The following is a 21,122-nucleotide window of genomic DNA, read 5'->3' as shown; positions in this document are numbered from 1 at the left end:
AGATTTTTAAACATAGTAAGCACTCTCACTTATTACCAACATTAGTCATGAAAACTACAATATGCAAAAGTAAAAAAAAGCTACTTTGTAAAAAATTCTTACTAAAAGTTTATTTGAACTAAATAAAAACAATCACATCCAAACATGCCTAAATTTGTTTAAAATATATTCTTATTTCAAGTTTTATAACTTGCTGTCCAAAAACACTCATAACATAACTTGTTGTTGTTTTTAAGATGTAATTTACAACAGTTTAATACTTAAGCAATTTAAACTTTTAAAAATTACATTAATCAAAATATTTCTAAACAAAATTTAAACACCAACTCAGCTGAAGTCAAATACATAATGATATTTTTCTCATTTCATATTTATTATAAACATGCTTTTTCAGTTATTTTTAGCTTCTCTAGTTGCTGCCAAACTTTTATGGTGTTTAAGTTGTTAATCTTGAAAGTAGAAGGTTGTAGTTAAAAAATAATCTAGGTTAAAAAAGTCCAACTAAAGCAATAAACAATATCAACAAACAAGACTAAAAAATAATTGTACTTTTTATTTGGCTAGCTTAGAATTATAAGAATTTTTTTTTAATAAATAAAGCTATAAATGAAATTATAGAAGCTAAACTACAAGTTTATAACATGTGTAACAAAGTAAAGCACCTAAGATTAATGATAAAATTGTTATTTAATTCTTTTAGAATCGAAATACTTACATAAATAATAATTAAAATGAATACCTTAAAAATATTAACATGTATGCATTTGTTTTAGAATATAATCGTTTTAATTATGTGAGCTTAATACTTTAAAAAATTTGTTTTCAGTAACCTCTCGCATCTTTGCGCATTGTGACGTTACGCACTCTCGTTTAGTTACGCATTTTAGAATTCTAAAAAAGTCAAAAAATATATTTTTTTTTAATTGCACAAATTAAGTTTATTGTATTTTTTAATTTAAAACTTGTTTTTAAATGCTAACTCACCTCTCTATATCTTTATACTTTGTAAACTTATGTTCCTTGATTAATTGATTAACATTTAGTTTTACCTCAGTATATAAGAAATGTTGTTAACAGTAAGAGATTAAATGAAATTCTGAAAAAAATGACTGTGTTAAATAATGAAAGTATAATGAATTAATGAGAGTTTAGAACACAAATAAATAATACATCACTCTTGCCCTATATGTGAATAAACATCTAAAAAAGAAATCTACTGATACTTCCTAGCAAAAAGTAGCAGTGATACGTAATAAATATAGAATTTAAACAATATAGAGCTTACAAATCTATTACAGCACCAAATGCATATTTTTGTAGAAGGCTAAAGAAACATATTAAAATATTGACACCACACCATTTCTTAATTGTAAATAAATGCTTAGTTAAAAATTGTATTTGCTAAGTAGAAAAGAATATAAATGTTAATTATCAAATAAGTCACATATAAATAAAGATAAAATACACAAAGATTTTCTATAAGTATTATTATTTTAAAATAAAATTAAATCCATTTTTTAATATATGTATAATTTTATCTTTTGTTTTTTTATTTATATATAAAGTAAACTAATTATTAAAAGTCGGAAAGTCCCTAGTCTGCTTTTAATCAAAAGCAATATCAAAAAACAGCCATTATAGTAAGTATATTAGGTACCTCTCGTATCTTTACGATCTCTCATATCTTTACGCACTTTTTATGTGGACACAATGTGCGTAAATAAGCGAGAGGTTACTGTATTTGATTAAGTTTAATTTAGAAAACAAGATTATGCATGAAAACTTGCTGATGAATCATTAAAAATCTGCAACAGCTCTTGATTATTTTACCCATATTAGGAATTTACTTGCTGTGATTAAAAAGTTATAACATATTATTGAACTTTATATATACAATAATTAATTTAGTTCAAAATAATTGTTTATCTTAAGTATGAACTAATAAAAATTAAGAAAATACAAACGAAAGTAAAAAATTGCTGTAAAAACTATTAAACTAATTTTTATTAAATTAGTAAAATACCTTGAATATTCCACAGATGTTCTTGTGCTAAAACTTTATTTCAACTAACGGCGTTTTACTGCTCTCAAATAAATTTAAGAACAGATCTACGGAGTCTTTAAAATATTAACACACATTAGAAAAAAAGCAGAAAAAGCATGTAAAATTATGCATAGTGTTTATGTAGGTAGTAACTATAAATGAACTTTATGGTTTAAAAACAAAGTTTGGGATAAAAACATAAAATTATAAAATTGTCTACAAAAAATTCAAATTTAATAAAAGAAGTTACTAACCTCAAAAAGTTCTAAGAATAGGCAAGTTTTAAAAAATGAAAATTAAATTGAGTTGTGCAGAAATATTACGTCATAATAAATTTAACAAATTGGTCAATAATTTATACAGTTTAAAAACATTAATAAATTCAATTAAAAATGAAAATATCCATTTCAATAGTACTGATAATGTAGATTATAATAATCAACGTATAACTAGAAGTATTTCTAAAATGATAAAAGAAAACTTAGAACAAGTAAGTGATAATAGCGCTAAAAGTATAAGCAAAATTCATAACAATAAAACTATAAATAAATATTCAAAACCATCTAACCCTAATAGTAATAAGCTTAGTAATAATATGCCTAAGACATGTAATTGCCGTAAATTAAACAAAGATAACTGCCCATTAAAAGGTAATTGTTTAATTAAAAATGTAATTTATAAAGTTAAAGTTGAAAGTAAGGGCCCAGATAAAATTTATATAGGAAGTACAGCAGGTAGTTTCAAGGATAGATATGGTAACCATAAGCATACTTTTAAAAATATAAACAAAAAACAAAGCACGCGTTTATCGGATTATGTCTGGAGCTTTTTTCACAGGTACGGTAAAAAACCAAACTAGGAGTGGAGTATTGTTTCAAAGATCAAACATGCATCCAACGGAGTAAGTAGAATTTGCCCAACTTGCAATACAGAAAGAGAAGTAATTGCAGCAGAAGATAAAGACCTAATTCTAAATAAGCGGCAAGATTTATCGAATATTTGTCCCCACAACCGACGATTCTACTTTAAATAACTCTGTCTACTTATGTACTAATTTATTTCACAACACTCACATTACAATTACATACACTTGCAAGCTTAATACTTCTTGTTTTTAAGCTGTATAAATTATTGCTTTTTACATGTTTAACAATTATTTACATACTTTTTCTGCTTTTTTTCTAATGTGTGTTAATATTTTATAGACTCCGTAGATATGTTCTTAAATTTATTTGAGAGCAGTGAAACGCCGTTAGTTGAAATAAAGTTTTAGCACAAGAACATCTGTGATATTTATTCCGATAAGCTTAGCTTATCAGGATCTCCAGGATTTAACGCCTTTTAACGTTACATCTTACCTTGAGTATTCTTGATTTTAATTTACCTTCTGGTTTTTCAATGACTTTAAACTAACTGTTTATAAAATTTATTTATCATAAGTATCATTGTAAAAAGTTAAGAATCTTAAAAGTTTATTACCGAAATAAATAATTTGCACAGATAAAAATTTGGCGCTCAATTTTTCTAACTACAACTAAATAAGTTATATACTAAATTATATATATAATATTGTTATATATTGTTTTCTGTTTACTTTAGTCGGCTGCAAGTGTAAGGTTTTCGATACTTTTTTGTTCTTAACATTATTCTAATGAAGTAAAGTATTGATACAGCAATATCTTAAGAACATTTATATCCTTATCTATAACCAACCTTCCCAAATATGTAAGAAATAAATCAGAAAATAAAGTTTTATTAGTTAAAATTTAAAAAAGGAAAATATTAGCCAACCAGAAGCGACTTTAGAACTGCAGCCGACGCCTTTTACTCGTCTTCATCTGCTTTAAAGCTGTAAAGGTTCACTATTGTAAATTTTGTTTCAAAACTGTTTGGATTTAGCAAATTATAATTTACTAGAAGTTTATGTTCAATTCTGTTAGTTGTTTACATACGTAGATTTTAAATGAGCTTATTTTGTTGGTTTAAAACTTTTATATAAAGGTTTGTATTATGCGTTAAAATGTTTAGTAAACAGTACTAAAACATGATTTTTTGTTTGTTACTAAACTTAATATAAACTGTAATACAATATAAAACAAGCTAACATCAGGAAATGATACACTTAACAGTAGAGACAAACTTCCTTAAATCAAAATTGATGTTATTAAACTATAAAATTTTCACAAATATGTACTATACATTTTTTTTTGGTATTCAATTAAAATTTACATTAATAAGAACAACTAAAATGTTAAAAACATATTTACTTATGATGGTTTCTCATTATTAACGGTTTTTAGGAAGTTTAACTTATTTACGCTAAAAACAAATCATTTCATGAATAACTTCGAAAAAATCTGAAAAGTAAGTTTACTAACACACAGATCAATTTCCACATTTTGTTATGTTTATTGTACTTGAAAAATACTTTTTTTTATGATATTTAGTTACATGCGTTTAATCTTAGACTTTTTGTCTGTATCAATAACTTTTATCTAACTATTGCTTCAAGTAAAAACTTTAAAAGGCAAACAATTTATGGTAAATCTGTCTTTTCTTGATCACGACTGACAAGTTTGTATGAGAATTAGGTTCTTAGTTCTATTGAGAGTTTTTACCTGATAATCGAAATTTTAGAGTTAGAATTTGTATGTTAATTTTATTAAGCTTGTGTAAACTCGATAACTGTAACTTATTTTTGCATTTGATAGTTTCAAACTAAGAAGATTCCAATTAATGAAAGCGACTTAACTTTGTCATAAGACATACATAATTTCATTTTGTAAAAGTAAGCATTAAACTTTATGATATTTACGAAATTCGCTTTTTTTTATAACTAAAAACATCATTTTTTTCTTTTATCGACTATAACTTGGAAGGCCATATTAATAATTTGTTATATGACCAACTGAAAATATTAGTTATAAATTTTGTACTTATGGTAACTAAACTTACACTTTTTAAGTTAAATAAGCTTCTTTAAATTATTAGGTAATTTTATATAAACTAAAATAATTTTCATAAAGCAAACTGTTGTATAATCATACAATCAGTTTAAATAACTTGTATAAAATATTCTATGTTTAAAAACATTACTTGAAATTAATCTTAAATTTTTACCAAGGACATTATTGCCAATCAGTTAAAAAAGTATTACATTTCATCGATTACTTATTATAACATAATAAAAAAGTATTTTAAGCCATTTAGTAAGAGTAATTAGATTTATGATTTTTTTAAATAGTTAAAACATATAGTTTATACCGCCAGTTATTTATTCAGTACAAAGAAATAAGAAAACAACAATAAAACTTTTTATTTCACAATAACAACAGTTTTTTGTTGAAAAGCTTAAGTTTAAATAGAAACATTATACCAAATAAAAACAGATAACTTTAATTTAAAACATTTTTGTTCGATTTGGAAAAATTCAAACATGTTTATAGCTTTATTATAATTGCTATGAATATAATTTTAACAATTTTATAAAGCATAGATAAAGTTCAATTCTTAGAACTTTTAAAAAGCAATATCAAAATATTCGTATGATATAGTTTGTTCACAAAAATCTGTACCAAATAAAAATGGTTTAGAACATTTGAAATAAACATGAATTGAAATGTATAACTATAATCTTATTAGAAAAAAATAGGACATTATTACTTTTAACAAGTTTATAAAACAAAATTATTTTTTTATTTTTAAAAAACCTTGCACTATCTTTATCAAACTCGTTAAGAAAAGTAAATTTTTATTCATTTCATGTCAAACTTTAGAAAGAACTCGGCATTTAAATGAACAGAAAAGCTATGATACTTAATAAATACAGCTTATAAATAAAAAAAACTTTTTTATTTATCTTTAGGCAGTTCCTTGGAAGATTCCTGTTTCGGTTCTGCAAAAAAAATAATTAAAAAAAAAAAAAAACGTATTTAATTAAATATTTGGAAAATCCAACAGCTCAAAATGCTTAAACTTGGCTACATTTTAATATTAAAAAATATAGAAAATAACTGAATTAGTAAATATATTGTTACCATACAATTATTGTTATTATTTTTAGATACTTAAATATAGGTGTAAAAGATTGACTTGAAAACTATTTTATATAAAAAAAACATTTTTTAAACTCTTCTAATACCAATCCAATATAAAGGGTTGCCACAGATAGGGCTGAAAAAATTCTTGACTTTTCTAAATCTGATTCTTAACAAAAACCGTATCAAAAAACCAAAGCAAAAGTCTTGAAAAATTCTAATTTATTCCAAAAATTCAATTCAATATTCCAAAAATATTAGCGCTAGCGAGTTGTCACCGGTTGAAATCATCAACATCAACGCTGATGGGACTAATCCTTCCTGACCTGATGGGTGGAAAATAAGAATATAATTTCTTTTTATTTATAACATACAATATTTTGCTTGTATTAAACTTTGATAAACTATAAAGAACTACTTTATATGTAAAAATTTAAATTTATTTTAATTAAATAACATGTAATTACAAACATAATAATTCAATAAAGTGGCTTTCGTTTTGTACTTGATAAAAAAACAGAGCGTGTTTTAAATTTTTTTTTAACAACTTGTTTTGTACGGATGAACATTATTCAAATAAAAATATTTCCAAACTTATTTTTCATTACATATTACATTACGAATTGTACAATGTATGTTAGAAAAAAACTCAAAAAATGTGTATAACACTTATATACGTGTTTATCTACAAATATAAGAAAAATAATAAAAAAACATACGCTATTTTAATCACGTTTGCTTACAACACTTACTAAGTAAAAAATTATATTATATTAAAAGATATACTTAGATAAAGCAGCTTAAGCAAAATAGTGTATGTTACAAACTTAAAAACAGCTATTAATTTCATAACAGTGGAATTTTGTTGAAACGTCCACTGGTGGCGCTAGCGAGTTGTCACCGGTTGAAATCATTAACATCAACGCTGATGGGACTAATCCTTCCTGTCCTGATGGGTGGAAAAGATATATTTATAAAATTTTGTATAATTATTTGAACTTTTTTTTAATGTTGATCTTTGAAAAAATTATTAATTTTCAACTCGTTGATTGTTTTCTAAAATTCAGCATATTTGTTTCTCATAAAATTTCAACAAATTAAATGGTCTATTACAAGTGCTTCAACTGTTACATACACAAAAAACTGATAAGAAAACTCTTAATATATAAAACATTTTAAATAATTCTCAAAACCCTTTTTAGTCTGAAATTAAAAGCTTATTTTTAAAAAGTGCTGACAGATTATTGTTTATTATAACAAATTAACAAATATTTTTTCCATTAACATAATGTATGATTTAATACTATGTCAAAAGTATAGTTTATAAATATTATAAATCAACCTTACCAAATCTTTATACGAAAATTTATACACAACTAATAAATTCATAATAATGTATACAATTGTAAATTAAACATGTTAAAAGAATTAGAAATAAATAAAATAAATACAATTAAGAAGTTTTAACACAATAAATTCATAACAAAAAATAAAATTTAAAAGTAATTACTTTAAACAGCTAAACATCAAATAAAATGAACACATTTCAAAAGTTTTAAGAACATTCAAAGTTACCAAATTGAAAAGTTTTGATCTTCTACACTTTAACTTGACAAAAGACCGGGCATAAGATGTTTTATACATAATGACAAATTTTATTAAAAAATTTTAAAGAATATTATTTGAACTTTATTTGTGTTTGTAAAAACAACAAATTTATTCAACGTGAAAGTTATACAAAAAAATAATAAGTAAAAACATTTTGAGGATGAATGAGAATAAACTCTTTAAACTGTTTCTTTTATCAATATAAAACTTTTGTGCTTTAATTGAAACATTAAAAAACTTAAGTTGATGGATAATACTTAAGCATGGCATATTTTAAAATCTTTGTAGATAAAGCATTATTTAAAGTTTTTACAATATAAATTTTCTTAAAATACTTTTAAATTTACAAGAAACTTATTTTATTTATAGAAGTAGTAAGAATATTAATCTTAAAAATATTTACAGTTAAGTAAAAACAGCCAACAATTTATAAAACAAACACAATATTATCCTTGAAATAATAAAAAGAAAACAAATTCTCAAAACTTTTTTGTTTACCTATTCTTCTGATAATAAAATACAAAGTCATTAAATAAAATTTTATTAGGAGGAACTAAAATTCTTATTGTAAGAAGAATGTTGTTTTTGAAACTTTCGTTGAAAAGAAAATTGAACTTTTTGTAGAAGTTTTTACTTTTATGTTTTATATAAAATATATTACTAACCTGAGATTCAAAATTTATCAAACTACAACTTATTCAAAACTAAGGTATATGTTACTTTAATGTTTTTAAAAAAAACTTTTGAAAACTTTTAAAAACTTGAAAAAACTTACTTGAATACAATTAACAAAATGTATTGATTTGTTATAAAGTTAAATATTAGTAAGCTTTGAACTATTGTTTTAAAACATAATTAGTTAATAAACATAACTTTTAAGTTAAATACTTGGTTGACACTTGACAAACATGTTTCAAAACAACTCAACAAGTCATTTTAATTAATTGTAAAAATTTACTTACATATCAAATAAAATATTGAGTTTGGACATAAACAAACATTTAAGATGGAAACTTTTGTGAATAACAAACACTAGTTAAAAAACATTTGTCGATAATAAAATTTAAACTCAAAAACTATAGGGCTAAACTGGAAAAAACTTTTTGTAACTATGCTTATTATTTGAGTTGATCGTATAAATAACTAATAGTTTTTTGATTGTCATAAAATAATAACACACCAACCATAACTGTCAGAAGCTAATAGAAAAAAAAAATAAATAAAGTACAAACCATAACTATTAGCAAGAAGTAACAAATAATCTAAATGATTAATCAAATAAAATAAAAACCAACCAAAATTATTATATTTGAATTTTTTTTAACTCATAAAAAACCAACCATAATTATTAGCTACTTTCCACCACTTCTTGCTATCATCAAGTACATCTAATAAATCACCTCTATTAACAGATAATTCGTGTCTGTTCCTCGCTTCAAAATCATGCATAGCTCGACACAATTTCCTTATTTGTGGAGGTCTTGGTACGTGGTTGACTTGTTCATTTCTATATATTTATTTTTTTATTATAATTATTTAAAAAATTTTTTATTTGTGGTAGTCTCGGAACGTGATTTACTTGCTCGTTTTTTTAAACAATAATAACAATAATAATAATAAATGTATACAAATAGAAATCTAATGTTCTTAAATAAAATTTAAAACAAACAAATAATATAATTTAGCAGTAGATTTTAATCGGTTCTAAAAACTTACTTACTAACCTCAATAGTATTTACATGTTACCAGAAGCTAAATAGATTTTATGGACATTAGTAGAAACGATTTTTTGAGCCTAAATTAATTACGTTTTTTTTTTAACTCCTTGACCAATAAATCCTACACTAAAACTTTATCTAAAATTTGACCAAAACTTTAAATAAAAAAAAACACATTACAAAAGTGATAACTTGTAATGAGTGAAATTAAACATCATGCAAAAACTAACTCTACTATCTGTAAAAAATAACTTATCAATAAATTTCATTTTACCTCTGAACATGTCTCTTTACAAAATCTTTGTACTCATTAGGACCAGCTAACCTTCTTCCGTCTTGAAGACTCGATCTCCTACTGTCTCCTTCATAAAGAGGATTCTGATAAACATAAAAAATAATTTAATATCAAATACTTGAATCTCCATCATATAGTGGGTTCTGAGTGTTTTTATCTAATAAATTTTTATAATAAAACTAATTACTAAATATTAAATACTTGAGTTTTTTTTAACAAATAAATACTTATAAACTAAGTAATTAAACGTTAAATACTTTAGCGTTCCATCATACAGAGGATTCTGAGTTTTGTATTTAGACAAATCTTTATAAACAACATAAATAATTATTTACAAATAAAGTAAATAATAGTTACTTGAGTGTTTCTGTCATCGAACAAATTGTTATTTTTGTTGATCTGAGTGTAGAATACTTCCGGGTTCAATGGGGGTGTTATTGATCTTTCTAATGACGGAGGGGGTAATGGTATTTGTGCATCCTAAATAAGTTTTGATTTTTACAAATCTAAAAGTAAATCATACTTTATTTAAAAAATTATACATTTGACTAATTATTTCTAAAACGCTTATTGACTTTTATAACATTGTATCTGTGATATGTTTACTTATTTTAACTTGATGACATTGGTTTTTATGATAACTTCATGACATTAAGAATTTTTTTTATTATTATATCAAATTTTCTATTACAATTTAAGAGGCGGCCACTTAAAAGGAATATTTAACTTTTTATAAAAAATTATAACAAAACGAACCGCCATTCTCATTTTTTCGAGTTCGTTCTCACGTATCTGCTGATTTATTACGTCATCGAGTTCCGCCTGACTGAATTCACGGTTGCTATGGCGATACGGGGGTGGGGGTTGCCAACCAGATCTGAATCTGGGAACGTAGGGTCGGAAGAACATGTCTGGTGGAAATTCTGATCTGAGAAAATAATCTAAAGTTTAAAGTTGTACAATTTAAAACATTATTCACATCAGTTGGAAAATAAAAAGATAAAAAAACAATTTTCATTTTTTATAAAATTTTATATAAAACTTTTGTTTAATCACCATTTTTGTTTTTTATTTAAGAATACACATGGGTAACTTAAACTTTATTTATATTTAAAACTTTATTCTAATGATAGATAAATTTTTATATTACTAATGTTAAAACAATAGAAGCTTTGTTTACAGTTTTAACTGTGATTATTTTTGTACGAAAAATTAAAATGTGTATTAGTTTTTAGGAGTACTTAAGATAAGTTTGAAACAGTATACATAATATTTAAAATGTACTCTAAAAAGTTCAACGTTTCCAAGCAATAAATACTAAAACAAACAATTTCGAAACATTTTTATCTCATAAATTTTATTTGTGCGTGGCCCAGCGTAAGTAAAAACAAACAAAATAATTTTCAGTAATTTGTTAATTATTTACAAAATTCAAAGTATTAACACTATCAATGCTAAAGGATAATATTTTTCGAAACTAGAGAAATAAGCTTTTATTGGAAACTTAAAACTTAGTTTTCTTGAAACCAATAAAAAAATATCTATTTACTTATGACTCACATTGTAAGAATTTAAACGTTTACGTTTGTTTTATATAACTTTTCTAATTAAGTTTTTCTCAAATTTTTTTAAGTTAGTTATTTATAAGCTTAAACTTTTTCAAAGTAAATTTTTTTTAAGCTGAAGTTTAAAAGTTCAGCTTATTTATCATTTTTTTCAAAACTCAATCATCTCAACATAAACCTGATATTTTAATAAATTTGTTATTAAGGTATTTGAGTAAAATCATAATACTATGTTTTACCAAGTAGGGTCTTTAGTTATAAAATAATTATGAAACGATTATTTGAATATAAACTTTTAAAATACAAACTTTGGAAGGTTCCAATATTTCCCCAAACTCTCCCAAACTCTCCTATTCTCATGAGAGGTGCAACAGTTGTCAAGGAACTGGATGGTAACCAATGACAACATTGGGGAGTCGATCAAACACGGTAGATCCCCGTGATTGCAAGTTGTTAGCACGACCTCTAGTGGTTTGAACAAGAAGTGAACTAGTTCGACCGCGTTCGGGTTTTCGAGGTGGGGCTTGAGTTTTGTCTGTTTAAAATTTATTTAGTTTAAATCAATTTAGTTTTTTTAATTAAAATAAAGTTTTTTTTTTACTGTGAGAATATTAGTAATGGATTGTGTGTACAAACAAGTACTGTAATTTAGTATTTTGGTTATTTTTTTATTTTAAACAGAAAGTGAACCACTTCGATTGAATTAGGGTTCTTAAAGGTTTAGTTTTAATTTGGTCAGTAGAATAAATATAAATCAATAAAAACTTGTTTCAATTTTTCTAATAAATGCTTTAGACTGTAAGTTTAGGTTGGTTTTGATTTTTTTTGTTCTAGATAAACTTAAGTTTAATATTTTTTTGCATACTAGTGTACTTTATTGTATTTTGGATAAATCTAGCTGAGTGATTCAAATTACTAATAAACGTTTTTAAATATTTCTGAAAAATGTTCATAAAAAGTTTATGGTATCAGTAATGTTAAAAAGTTTAAATTTTTGTGTTCTAAACTGCTATACTAATAAATAAATTAATGTTTTAACATTCTAATACTGAATTGTATGGTCGTATGCAAATTGATAGACGTTTTTAAAACCTAGTTTTAAAATTACAATTAACTTATAATTGTTTTAAATAACATATATGTTATTATTATAACATATAGATAAATAGTAACTTACTTTAACTTAAACATCAAAAAGGTAAACTTCATTTAAAAAACTTTTTATACTGATACAGCATATAACTTGTGACAAAACATTAACCCAAAAGTAAATATTGAAACTTTTTGTCACATTGTTATATTTGTTTTAATATTACTTTGATTGACAGGTAAAATAATAAAAAGTTTTGAAAATATTGAGCTTTCTCAGAAATGCAAACACTTACAAACTTGATGATAAATTTTAAGAAACTATTTGTTCTATAAAAAAAAATTAACATTATTTAAGAGTTCTCAAAGCAAAATAAAGTATAAGCAAAACTTTAATAGCTAAATATGTGTTTCTAATATCTGAAAACTAGATTTTATAAAAACAACAATTTAAGACAAATATAACAATTTAAAAAAGTAAATTATCTTTATTTTTTAGTTATAATTTTTCTCTTTAAGTAATATGCAAACTTTAACATTTTCAAAAAGTTTAAGTCTTAAATTCTTTCTTTTTAGTTAATACGCTATTATATTGTAAAAACATATTAGTTTTTTTTTCTAAATATTTTCAAGGTAGACAATAATTACATATAAAGTTACATATTACAACTTATTTCAAATAAAAAATGCCTTACAATAATGTTAAAAGAAAACTTAGATGAAAATGTTGTACGTTAATACAAAATACTAAACAACTTAATTTCAAATTCAAATTTAACACCAAAAAATAATATTTATAAAGGAACAATAACATTAGAGAAAAAGTAAATATAGGGGGAGTAATAACATAGGGGTGTGGTAAATTTTATTTACATTATGACGTAGAATAAACATTATGACGTGTTTCTTTGAATTATTTCACAAAATAAACTCATTGTACAATTTGTAATACTTTGTAAATTTGTAAATAATTTACAGTTTGAACTATTATCAAATGTTATTAAGGTTTTGGATTCAAATTTCTTTCTATATTTAGAATTTTAAAATATTTTAAATCTTATTCTTTGGTGCAGTTAAGTTATCTGAATAAAAAAATTAAAACTCTAACTTAAATTAGTTATTAATTAACCTTATAAGTTAAACACTTTAAACTTGAATTAATTTAACTTTTACTTACTGATAAATTAACAACATTTACTATTTTATATATAAAACTTGAAATAAGCATTATTAAAAAAAACTCTAACTTTATTAAACTTTCAAATTATAAATCAAACATATTTAAGAAATATTAAGTTTATAACTGTTTGAAATATTACAATAAAAACATAGTTTGGAAACTAGTAAAAAATACATTTCTAACAAACTTAGAAACATTTTCCTTGTACAACAATGTAAAGTTAAGCTGAAAAACATAGCTTAACAAACGTAAAGCGTTATTCTTGTAGACTTAAAACCAACAATAAACTTTGAATTTCGCACAAAAGGGAAGACTTATATTAAATCATTATTTTTTTGAAAACTTATTGGTTGCATTGAAGTTTTTTTATTTTTTGAAAACTTTTATCACACGTACATTTTTGACAATAGTTTTTTTTTAATGATAACATGATAAACTTTTCCTATCTTTTATATTAATTTTTTATAAACTACAAATAGATGTTATTTCTATTTTAGAACTTTTTTAAACAAACCAAACAGTATATAAAATGTGTGTTTAAATGTCTACATAACTTTTTTCTAATTAATAAACTAATTAACATATCAAAAACTATAATATTATTTGTGAAAAATACTAACCAATATATTGAATGTATATTTAATTTATACAAACTAACCAATATATTGAACGTGTATTTAAACTTCTGAAGTATCTCCTTATAAGCGTCTTTAGGAGGAAGTCTTGCTCTCAGTTGAAGAAGACCGACTCCTCTCTTAGTAGATCCTTCTTTGATCTTCTTACTTCCTTTCTTTGATCCCTTCTTTGAAGACTTCTTGCTCTTTGTTGTATCATTTGCTTTTCTCATCTAACAATATTAAAATTATAATAAGTAAGAAAAATTAAAAAAAAAAGTTGAAAATTAAAAAAAAATATTATAAGAACTATTAATAAATAGTCTATAACCAGTTATTTTACAGATTGAATTTTTTAAATAAAAATCTAAAAAAGCCTTTTTGAATTTTTAACAAGCATTACTAGCTTGAATTGAAATATTATAAAATTCTATAAAATTAAATATTTATATTGGACAATCATTTAGCAAACTTAAAATTTAGAAGTGTTAGACTAAAAAACATTTATGATAAAAATAAACTGATTTATTAGCCAAGCATACATTAAATTAACATTTTCAAACCTCTAATTCTTTAGCTGCTCTTTGACATTTGTTGACAGTTTCACAAAAATGTTCGATATCGTCCAAAATATGGTTGAGAATTAGCTGTAAATAAATAAGTATATTATTTTATTTAGTTAATAAATTATCACAAAAATGTTCTATATCATACAAAATATGGTTGAGAATTAGCTGTAAATAAATAAGTATATTATTTTATTTAGTTAATAAATTATCACAAAAATGTTCTATATCATCCAAAATAGGGTTGAGAATTAGCTGTAAAAATAAACAACTGGTAATATATTTTAATATTATCACAAAAATGTCAGTGTCATCAGATATGTTATTGTTCAGTATTAACTGTAAACAGATTACAATGGTTATATTCAATATAACTTATAAATTATCACAAAATTCTTCAATACTATCTAGTATTTGATTGAAAATTAACTGTAAACAAATAGTTCTTATACACTCTCTAATTTCAAATATAATTACAAAAATGTTCGATGTCATGCAATATATGGTTCATATAGAGATGCATATAAGGTATAAAGAGTAATCTTTATATCAACTTTTTCACATATTATTAATCACTTGCATATCAATATTTAAATAACTTACAACTTGTCTGTTAACATTATAAGCTTGTACTTCGGGTGTTTCTTCAGATAATGCTATTGAATCTCTCGGTGAAAACGATCTTTCCAAAAGTTCTTCTGTATAATTAAAATTTAATTATAAATACGAATAATAAGTTGTTTTCTGGTGATAGTTATATTTTTGGTTTAGTTTAATAATTAAGTTCTGTAAACGTAATGTTAGTAAAATAAAATAAAGTAAATGTAGAGAATATCAGACATTTAAATAATACAACAGAAGTTTATAAATCTTAGATTGTAGAAATGTTTGATAACATCCTTTTTTCCTTGTATGTTTTAAAAGCTAAGTCATACTATGCATAGATGAACTACAATTTAATAAAAGTACAAAATAGTTTACTTATATTTTTACAAAACTAATACCAGTAGGATATAATTTATTTAGATGTAAATCAGATAAAAAACAAATGTAAGTTTGAATTTGGTTATATTTTTTATATTAAACTTATTTTTAAGATTATTTGATAAAAATAAGCTTATCTAGGGTTTAATATAAACTACAAACTTTTAAAGAAAAATTTTATTTCATTTTATAATTTTTTAACTTTTTTGTAAATATATTTTTACAAAACCCAAAAACACAAAGACAAAATAAGTTTGTTAAAGTTGTGAAAATTATCTTTGAATTCTCATACACCTCATAATAATACAAAAAATATTTATGAATTTTATGAATTAGTTTAAAAAAAAGCATTAAAAAATATTTTAGACTAAATTTAAAAAAACACTATCACATTAAAAAAGGAAAGACAAAAAACTTTGAAAATTTTCAAGTAGATTTATTTTAGATTCTTTCATTTTTAAAATTGATTTATTTTATTTCTGGTTTTTTTAGGTTGCGTGACTTATTATTTACTTGTTTGTTTTTGCGTGAAAGTGTTTATTTAAACAAACAAAAAAAATTAATTCAAGGTCAATGTACATTTAAATGGAAATTAAAATGAAACTATTTTTAGAATCACTTAGAACTAACATGTTTTTATTCAATTAAACTTGTAAATTTCTTAATTTTTAGAATTTCTTAAAATATTCTATGAACTTTAACGGTTTTATTTTCAAGTTTTATTTTATAGCTAAAATATTTAATTTTATATTCAAGTATTTTTGACTTTCATTAAAAAGCCATCAGAAACTATATTTAGTATATAATGTTGTTAACAAGCTAATACTCTAAGCAAACATTTTAATAAAAAGTTCAAAGCCACTAATTGGTAGTAAAACCCTCATAAAATTAATTTTAGTTTTAGTATCGTTTTAAAATATTTAAATATTGTGCATGTTTTACTTTGTTTTCTCCTTAAAGCATTTAAAGAGTAATCTCATTAAAGGTCAGTACTCATATTATACAACCAAGTTTTAGAAATTACAGTTATTTGTAAAAATCTACAACTTGAAGGTTTTAACAAACTAAACAAATAATCTAAGTAGTTTAATTCTTGCTTAATAATAAAACTTACAACCTTATTTAGTTTTTAGAATCACAACCCATAGTAATTTTCAAATAGTTCTTACAGTTTTCATTAAAAGTATAAATGCTTTATTTTGTCTAACTAATACTTTAAAAATTTCTAGTTTCCATTTACACATAGAAATGTTTTATAAAGCAATAAAAAATAATGAAGTAATAATAAAGTTCATACAAAGTAATGAAGTTTCTTACTCAAAACTTATTTATCATGGAGTTTTTTATTTACTTCGATAATATTTACTAAAAGTCTGTATATGTGAAGACATTAAAAGTGTGTAAATACATACAATTTAAACATTTTTGCCTTGAAATTAACTTTAATTTTTTTTTTTCAATTCATAATACATTAAAAGAACACTTACTAGATCTTATTGGCTTTTAAAATTTACAAGAGTTCAAATATTATAACTCAGTTATTAGAAATTCAAATTGTTTTTAATTATTAATATAACAATATTTAAATTAAATTACAATTTTATTAGTTTTTTGTTTTCAGCGGAAAAGTTTCATTTATCATTCAAAACAAATAAAAAATTTAAAATCAAGGCCATTTTATAGTAGTAAAAACCTCGTAAAAATGTTTTTATATTTAATATTTTTAACATAAGAAAGTTTATAAAACTAGCTTTAAAAAACAATATAAACTCCAGTTGCTTTATTTTATGTAAATAAAAGTTTTAATTTATTTGAGCTTTTTTAAATTGTTCGAAATAGTTATTTTTAATTACAAATAGTTATTATATCTTTAAATTGTAAAAATTGTCTTCCAAACTCTTACTTTATAAATGTGAAATATTTTCAACAGTTTACATTTTTTATAAAAAATAGTAATCATAAATCATCAATTTTTCTAAAATTACTGTTTTTAGGCATAACACTAGTTGTACAAATTACCATTAAAGTTTCTACACAAGTACACACTAAAATAAGAAAAAAAAATAAAGAAAACCAACTCCCATTACTATTTATTATACAGTATATACTTTTTTTACATAACAAACCATAATTTTGACAAATAACCAATAAAATAAATAATTATTATTTTTATTATAATCAATAAACTATACAAAATCATACAAACCATAACTCCTCCTTAACTTTATTCAATTTGTTGAAGTTTGTATTGTAATAATTTTTATATATGTATTCTATTTTATGTATATAAAAAGTTACCATTACTCCTTTCTTCAATTTGTTGAACCTGTCTCTGGACATCAACTTCTTTGTGAATCTTTGCAATTTCTTCTCTGTTTTTCCTGATTGTCTCAGCTCTGGACTTTCTTGATTCTTTCTTGATCTTCGAATCTGCCAAGGCTGAATTCACATCTGCAGCTATCATGTTGGCCTGTAAAAAATTGAAGTTTTTGTATGCTTTTGATTAATTAGTTTTTGTACATTTTTTTTTCAATATATTCATCAACTCTTTAGTTCTAAGTTTTCATTTATGGGAATATTAAATTTACTTTTTAACTTATTCAAAAAGTTTGTTTGTAAAATGAAATAAACTTAGTTTAATTTTTAATTAGCATAAGTTTACTGTTACACATAATATATTAATGTAATCTCTTAAGCCATGTAACATTAAGTTGCTTTAGAAAAGACTTAATTGGTATTTCTATGAAATACTTTTCTTTTTTTTTTCAAATTTTAAAACATAGTTAACACTGCTAAATTTTTAACCTGTGAGACATTAGGCTTTTAAAAAATTACTTTTTAAGTAGCATAATAAATCAAAAACTTTAATAAGATTTTGTTAACAAAACAACAAGTCACAAATAAAAAAAATATTTTACTACCTCTAAAGAATATAAAACAACAATTAATTTTTTACAAATAAAGTATCTTAAAACAGTTTTGTGTGGAAGAAATTACTTAGTTGTACTATGTTAACAATGATTTATTAAACTAACAGGAATATCTTTACAGAAGAACAGATGAATTTCAAATTTCTTTTCATCAGGAATTTTAACCATCAAGCCAAATAAAGTTTTACTTTTTGATTCTTCAGTGCTTTTCATTGCTTTTGCTATTTGAACTGATTGAATAGCAAATGTGTCCAGTACATCCTAAGAAATAAGTGATTTAATTAACTTTCTATATTACTGTAACAAACTGATCTATAACTACTCAATATTAATGAAATATTTAGAAAAAAAATTTAAACAAATGTTAAGGCTAGTTTAAAACTTTAATTTTAATGTAAAAAAAGAAAGATAAACAAAATTAGTAATAAAATATGCAACTCATATATTAAGAATACAGATAAACATAAATAGGCGTACAGGTAAAATTAGACAAGTCAATATATGGAAATGAATTCTTTTTTTTTAGTAAAGTTATTTATCGTATTTCAAAAGTTTCTTAAACTGTTTGAAAATAATCTTTTGAAAATAATTTATAATGTTTTAATATTTATTCTATTTATATGCAAACCATATTTCAGTTTTTAAAAAAAGTAACACATGAAAAATAGCTTTTAGAAGAAACCTTAAACCAGTAGAAAAAGTATTTACAAATATACTTAAAATTTTACTAGTTAAAACTTTTAAGGATTTTTTTTCACAAACCTCATTAACTGGATCCACAAACTTTATTGTGTTGCTATCCACCCTCAGACACATATCCTGGCTCCAAATTTTCTTCTTGGAATCTAATATCTTCATTTTTCTTACAATATCCTCCAATGGAGTCCCCTCTCTTTTGTCTATCTCCTCTTCTAAGAGGTGCTATAAAATAGTTTTAGATTTATTTTTACGCACATATATAAAGACTAAAAAAACAATTCAACATGGTTTTATATTTTTTCTAATTTAGAGCCATATTGAAATAATTTTCTAATCATTAGGACCTAGTTAAGTTAAAGTTAATATACTATTTTAACTAGTTTTTGAAAAAGAAAATTATTAAAACAAGCACATTCTAACATACTAATTATTATTAGATATCAAATGGGCATTTTGAAGTAAACCAACTCTTATTTTAGAAACATTTAACACTAATCAGAAAATTTTAATCTGATAGATCATTCACTTTTATCAGCATTTCATACTATCATTAATTTTTAATGTGTTTTTTTTTAATTTGGAATCTTAAATAGTAAAAAAGTATATCTAAACCAATAACTTATCTTGCAATGTTTAAGTTGACTAAAACAAAAAAAAAAAGATTACAATTACAAATCAAAAAGAATTGAACCAACCAAATTATGACTTGAAAACAAAGTACGTTTTTTAACATGTTAGCTTGTATGATCAAAAAGCTATAACTTTACTTCAGTACACTAAATTTTGCAGATTTATGAAACAGAGCTTTAAAAATTTATTAAGCAATAAGACTAGTAAAAATAATTAATCTACAAAACAGAAAGTAATACAATAGCAAATTCATAAGAAATTTTAATGAGAAAAGTAAACTTCCTTTTTGATACCTTTAATATAACTGAGGTGTATCACAAATTTCATACACTTTTTTAAATTTAATATACTTATACTTCAAAAAAATTCTTCAAACTACAAAAAAGAAATACAAATTCAAGATGTTAAAATAAAAAACTAATTTATTACCTCTACATGATACTCTGAAACGTCTTCTTTCAAACTTGCTTTCTTCTGAAATTTTTTCCTCTTGTTGTAAATGTCCTTCCCACTTGGATTGAGATCCGAATGATCTCTCATATCTGAACTGTGACTTGTGTACCCCTGGTCTTCTGGAACCCCAAAATTTTCAAAGAACGATGAAGATTCTGACATGTGGCTCATAATATTATTTATAACATTATTCTGTGAAAAACATGAATTTTTCACAAATTATTTTTATACATTCATTTTGTGATAAAAGTAATTGAGTAAAAAATATTTCAGAGTTTTGAAGTAGCTTATAAAATTTTATTGTAGTCTATATTTTTTTATAAACTTTCTAAAAACACATTTTAATAAAATTCATGTGAATATAAAGATTAGATGTAAAACATTGATCAATATAATATTAATTTTTTCAACACTAAGAAAAACTTTTTGACAAAAATAAGTAAACTTTATAACCACATTAAACTTAACACTGCATTGCAAAATGTATAAATTCATTTACATAAAAACAAATTATACAGTAATCTTCCTTTATTCTACCAACATATGTTTCTGTGTGTCAACGAATCAACACACTTCAACTGGGTTCTGTAAAAAAATAATTACTGTAATGAGAGAATAGAAGCATAGAATAAAGTAGGTGTATATATGTTTTCATTAAAATAAGATATATTCTACAGATAATAGTTATTAATAGGTGAAATACTTAACAT

General features: G+C 23.1%; 1 protein-coding gene across 2 annotated transcripts; it reads right to left on the bottom strand.

Annotated features, from left to right (window-relative positions):
* Positions 1–6,030: 6,030 nt before the first annotated feature.
* Positions 6,031–20,599, bottom strand: LOC145844246 (epidermal growth factor receptor kinase substrate 8-like). 2 transcript variants are annotated; one of them, XM_082951622.1, is made up of 14 exons: positions 20,389–20,599; positions 19,393–19,551; positions 18,736–18,891; positions 17,999–18,170; positions 15,320–15,414; positions 14,714–14,797; positions 14,195–14,383; positions 11,576–11,802; positions 10,459–10,630; positions 10,060–10,182; positions 9,682–9,785; positions 9,030–9,196; positions 6,909–7,030; positions 6,031–6,407 (listed from the first exon to the last, which is right to left on the bottom strand). In XM_082951622.1, the coding sequence occupies exons 1-13, from the start codon at positions 20,581–20,583 to the stop codon at positions 6,909–6,911; spliced, it is 1,965 nt and encodes a 654-aa protein (XP_082807748.1). In that variant the 5' UTR covers positions 20,584–20,599; the 3' UTR covers positions 6,031–6,407. The 2 variants fall into 2 exon arrangements, with proteins under 2 accessions (XP_082807748.1, XP_082807749.1); XM_082951623.1 differs by having other exon boundaries at positions 9,733–9,785.
* Positions 20,600–21,122: the final 523 nt, after the last annotated feature.

The sequence above is a fragment of the Thalia democratica genome, chromosome 9 (assembly GCF_965202585.1).
Source record: "Thalia democratica chromosome 9, ktThaDemo2.hap1.1, whole genome shotgun sequence".
NCBI classification, from domain to species: Eukaryota; Metazoa; Chordata; class Thaliacea; order Salpida; family Salpidae; genus Thalia; species Thalia democratica.
The sequence above is the reverse complement of the archived record's forward strand: the minus strand, read 5'-3'. Positions and strand labels throughout refer to the sequence as shown.